The 5,324-nt window shown below is 41.4% G+C and overlaps 1 protein-coding gene across 1 annotated transcript in view; it reads right to left on the bottom strand.

The window, feature by feature from the left end:
* LOC118333151 (inhibitor of nuclear factor kappa-B kinase subunit alpha-like) overlaps positions 1-5,324 on the bottom strand; it is a 17,702-nt gene that overhangs the window by 6,329 nt on the left and 6,049 nt on the right. The window contains exons 9-13 of the mRNA XM_035668678.1: positions 3,601-3,708; positions 3,297-3,432; positions 1,114-1,308; positions 595-697; positions 252-375 (exon numbers count right to left, since the gene is read on the bottom strand). Coding sequence (XP_035524571.1) covers positions 252-375; positions 595-697; positions 1,114-1,308; positions 3,297-3,432; positions 3,601-3,708 — 666 coding nt within the window. The remainder of the gene's footprint in view (positions 1-251; positions 376-594; positions 698-1,113; positions 1,309-3,296; positions 3,433-3,600; positions 3,709-5,324) is intronic.

Raw genomic sequence — 5,324 nt, 5'->3', positions numbered from 1 at the left:
TAGAGGCTTCACTGGGATTTGACCTGCTTAAAAAGTGCAACAGCCCAAACATCTTTGATTAAGGCTTTCTATCCCTCTCAGATCCACTGACAGGCCTTTAACAACACTAACACTTGTAAACAGGATTAAATCTGATATGTTTGTGTTGAGAAAAAGCGGATTTCTTTATGATTTTGTAAAAATAATACAAATGCACGTCATGTTTTTCGTGGTAAAAATAACAGATGACAGAAGTCTGTCATGTGACTCACATAGCAGCCCTCTGTCCTTGGAACAGCCTGCTGTAGTCCTCCTTCAGGCCACAGATGTAGCTCACTGCTTCACCCCAAACCTTCTTCAACACAACCAGGGGCATCTGTATCTTGGCCTCTTGCACTGCAAAAACAAGACCCACGACAGCTGCTGTTAACACTGGCAATACTGCCATTTAATGGAGTGAATGGGTGAAAATGATCATCTGCTATATCACAGTTTTCACCTGACAGACTGATACAGGAAGAAGTGTGATGGAAAACTGGTGGAAATAAGTGGCCCCTGTGCTTTAATAAATGGATTAGGATTGATGCATCCTAGGTACAGGTAAAATAAACTCACCTATAGTGTTGACTTTGTCAGGCAGTTGTCTGGCACTGAAGGGCCCGGAGTACGTGTTGATGCTCTTGTCAAACAGGTAGACGATGTAGCTATCCCACCCTCTCTGCACAGGAAGAAAAACACCAATTATACAGACGGAAAAAAACATTTCCTGTCGCTCAAAAGAGTGTTAGTGGGTGATTCAAAGTCCCTCTGCGCTCATACGGTGAGTGTGTGTGAATCATAATACCTGCTGACACAGCTTTTTCTGCACAATTTTAGCTATTTGTAGCACGGACATAAGTGTTTTGCACACCTGCTCCAGTCTTTGTAAAGATTCCAGTGCGTTACAGTAATATGAAAGGGTTTGTTATTCTTCTAGAGAGCGAGATGGATGATGACAAAATACAACAAAGGTCCGCAGGGAGGTTGCCAACACATAACACACATAAACCAAGAAGTATCGTCAACAGCGATTTCATTTGTTTGTTTGTTCTGTTTGTTTTCTACCCGTTGCTGCACAGTGTGAAATCTGCTTACCACTCCGTCTAGGACACACTGCGCAGCGGGTTTCCTGGGGTCCAGGGACACTCCCGTCTCCTGCAGCAGCTCCTGGTTCACCACTTCGATCTTGGTTTCGCCCTCGATGCGTTTCTGCAGACTGTGGAGACTTTCGTCCGTGGTCAACTGGAAAGAGTGAACCTGAGCCGTGGTCATGTTCAGGATGTGAACCACCTGGAGACACAAGAGGGAAGCAGTTAGGACAAAGCACAGGGACAGAAATTCTGTGTTTACCGAAATGTTTGGTATACTGAAGGTCATAACCCCTTAAAATAATACTCCTCTGATTTAATATTACACTACAACTCACAATGGGCAGTTTAAAAAACAGAAATATCGTCTTATTTATTCTACACATTCTTCTTCACTCTCAAAACATTGGCCCTATATTACCCAAAATTCAACTCAACCGTCAGTTCAGTTGGAGATTCAGGTGTTACACTAGCAGCAGCTGATGAGGAGCAGCTACAGAAGTTCACTTCTTCACAAACACATTTCTTTCCCTTTCAGACTTTGAGTCTTCAGACCCAACTGACGCTGACTGAATTGACATCACTTGAGGCAGTTCATCAGACAGCAGCGCCGCCTGGTGACACAAAAGGCTTTAACACTAATGCCCGGGTCACAGTTCTAACCGCAGGCAGTGCGGTTAATCCACCGATCAGGGTCATAAAAATGATCATTCGGATTAATAGCGGCTGTGTTGCGGGTTGGTTGAAATGCAGTGAAGCCCATTAAGTGGAATTTATGATCCAGGCACAACAGTGTCTTCATTGATTATTTAAATCTCCTAACACACCGACAGGATCGGTCAGTATCCAGTGTTTATTAATGTTCTGTGTTCGACACATCCAAAACAAATTATTTCAGAAGGTTCCTCTGTCCTGTCGAGTTTTTATAACATATAGTTTATAACAACAGTTTTTTAGGTTGCACCCAGTGTCCAAAATTAACTATTTGATTGTCCAAGGTGATTAGCAAATTAAAAAAATCCACTGGCCAAGCATATTTTTTACCAGGCAACATAATAAATAACTTTCTTGTGTCACATATATATTCGTTTCAGTACATTTCATTGAAATGATCAGATATTATGTGGAATACAAACTTAAAGAAGAGGCCAGAGTGAAATCCGAAGCACAATTATTTTAATATATTGCTCAACAGTTAATTAATTCAAGCTACTAAATTCTGCGTAAAAACCCATCTGGTAGTATGTGTGTGTCAAACAGACAGCAGAGGACAGTTAGCTAGTATATTACACCAAAACGCTGCACTCCCAGCATAGGTTTTTTCTTCTAACAAACATTAACCCGCCAGTGTGGCAGAAAATGAAAAAAATCAACGGGTGGCGGGTGTTAATTTCTGACTCTGGTTGCTGCTTAAATGTCCTACGACATATTTACTGCAGTGACATTAGTGAGTGCATGTTTAAACTTACTGAAAGCTGTCTCCTTAGTCATTAAAGAAAACTCTCAATACAACACAAGAAAAATCACAGAGATCATTTAAAAGCCAATGTTGCCTACAGGGACCCAGCAGAGGGGGAGTGAAATGTCCCTGTGGGTTTGGGTTCCTTCAGGTGGGTGGCGGGTGGATGATTTATGCCAACATGAGGATCCAGATGAACTCACTCAGAGCCGGTCTGCGTATCACTACAACTTTCATCAACAACACATGCAGTAAAACTCTCCCAAAATTGTAAACACGATTTGATGAGTAAAACCAGCTCAGTTCCCTTTAAAATAGTTAAATGTTTCACCAGAGGCTAAACATTTCCATGTCTAAATCATAAACAGGCTGTGTATCGTAACTTTAACTCCTAGCAGCAAATATATAAAACTGAAATCTGGCATTAAGTGTTTGATCAGATTGCTGAGGCTGTTATCTGTTTCATTGAGGTGACGCTCTTGTATGGCTGCTTGTGTTTAGACAACATTAAAACAACTCCAAGAACCTTTGGCTGCTTTTGTTAAATGGAAAAAAACTTTGATGTCAGTACAGAAACTCTGGCACTGGTATAAAAACATTTCAAAGAAAAGGCTATCAGTTACAGGAGAAATGTGTAAAAGCTGGTTGACCCAGATTCAAGTGGCTCAAAAGCACTGGTGATAGGCTGTAAGATAAAACTTTAAAAAAAAGGAGCTCTGCCAGGAACTCACCTTCATACTCAGTATCTGCTCCAGTGCGTCAAAGCACTTTGGTTTCTTGGTGTCTGGGTTGATTTTGCCTCCTCTCTGGACAGGATCCCACTTCAACATCAGCTGAAGCAGTGACTCCATCGGCTCCGACAGGGTTCTACATAACAGCCATTAAAATGTGTGTTCAAGGAGAGAAAGTGGCACCAAACACTGTCCAAATAGTCGAGTTTCCCTTTGATTTAAACAAGCAATGTGTGATTTCTCTCTCTTGGAAGCACAGTGTATGAGCAGTGTTTGAAGTGATATATTTTGACGGGGTACCAACCTGCTGAGGTTGTTGGGGTAAGGGAGGTGTGTGGAGAACTTGACTTCTCCGTTCTGTTCCTCTACAGCCATGATGTCTTTTGGACCTTTATTCCTCACTTTGCTGGCCCTGTGGATGACAAGAGACAAGATGCTGATGGATAGTTTTACATCACAAAGGGATTCTTTTACGAGACGTAAAACAAAACTGTAGAGTAGTTTGATTGACAATGAAACATTTCAAATGAGGTTAATATTTCAGAATGGACTTGTTGGGGGTGTGAGATGCTGTTTCCAGTTATTTACACTCAACACCTGTAGATTAGGATAAGAAAAGCCAATGTAAGCACAGCTCCAATTACTTCAAAACATCTAAAGTTAACACTAGCCAGTGTAATGGCAATTTTTAAGAACCTATACAACCCTTTGACCTGGTCATTGTAAAACGATACGCAACTGTAAAAGAGGCTATATTATGCATATAACCTTTAGCCCTGTTTCTAACTACACTCTATATCCAAGTAAACAGCGGGAGGTTGAGACTTCACTAAGAAGCCAAGGACATGATCAGCTCACCACGCCTATTCTGTTGTTTACTGGGTCCCCAACGGAACTCGGAATGTGTAACCGTCGGTAAGAGTGGAGCTCCAAACAGGTTATAAAACCATAAACTGCTCCTACAATCAGGGTCTGTCGGACTTTTCACATACGAGAGGTGTGTGACGGTGCGTTGAAACCCCAATTCATGGATGAAGCTTGAAGAAACCTTACAGAAAGACTAAGATCATACTCTATCTTTATTAATACAAACTTGCACCACAGCCAGTGGCGTAATTACTGGTGCATAGGAGTTGGATAATTAAATTAATTGTTGTTGAATTTGGGCTCCACCTTGCTGGGTCCCCTTTTATTATAAGGTGTCTGTTTAAACATGTTCTTTCTTTATCCCTTAATATCAAGTTCAAATGTTTCAAAGCTGTTAGAACGCAAGTAACGTGAAGTTATTTAGCCAAACCCCCAATTATAATTTATCATACTTATTCGAGTCAAATATTCTACCCCATTTGACATTGGACAAACAATTTTACATGCACAAAATATTCCGATTTTGGCTAATTCCAGAAAAGACAGTTATATTCAGGTTTGTGCTTTGTCTGGTTTTGTGAGATAACTCTGGTGGTCACGCGGGGGGCGGGCATTGGGCAATAGGTTGGATCTACGTGTCGGTTTGTTTTCAGACACACGGTCTGACTAATTAATCAGAAGGCTGCTCAGCACCAAAAATTGAACGGGAATATTCCATGTGTTTATAAATAGTGTCCAGAGTTGTGTGTCTTAATTGGAAAGGTGGCTCCACTTTGGAATAAGCGCTACGTTATGGAATATCCAAATGGAATACAACGGTTTTGGTTTAATATGGACCCGTATCGAAATGCCGAATAGAATGAATATTGGTTCATAGTGGAAAGCGGAGTTCCGCCATGTAACCCCCGTAGTCACCCGAGAGCAGCTTCAGTGGTGTTAAATTCCCAGCAGTCAAACTCTTTTCTAAGTCTTTCATGTGGAGTGAAGACGAGGATTTCTTGAGCATTTCTTGTGGTTTTAGTGACATTTTCCAACAGTCCATTTTGACTTAAGTGGAAGAAATCCTGCCAGGGGTGGTGTGGGGAGTGAATGTACGTCCATAAGTCTTTCCGACTGCTGTATAAGAACCCACCCTATCAACAAGTGAAACCACAATATGAA

The sequence above is a fragment of the Morone saxatilis genome, unplaced genomic scaffold (genome assembly GCF_004916995.1).
Source record: "Morone saxatilis isolate NCDOM2014 unplaced genomic scaffold, NCSU_SB_2.0 Contig1, whole genome shotgun sequence".
In the NCBI taxonomy this organism is placed as follows: domain Eukaryota; kingdom Metazoa; phylum Chordata; class Actinopteri; family Moronidae; genus Morone; species Morone saxatilis.
The sequence above is the reverse complement of the archived record's forward strand: the minus strand, read 5'-3'. Positions and strand labels throughout refer to the sequence as shown.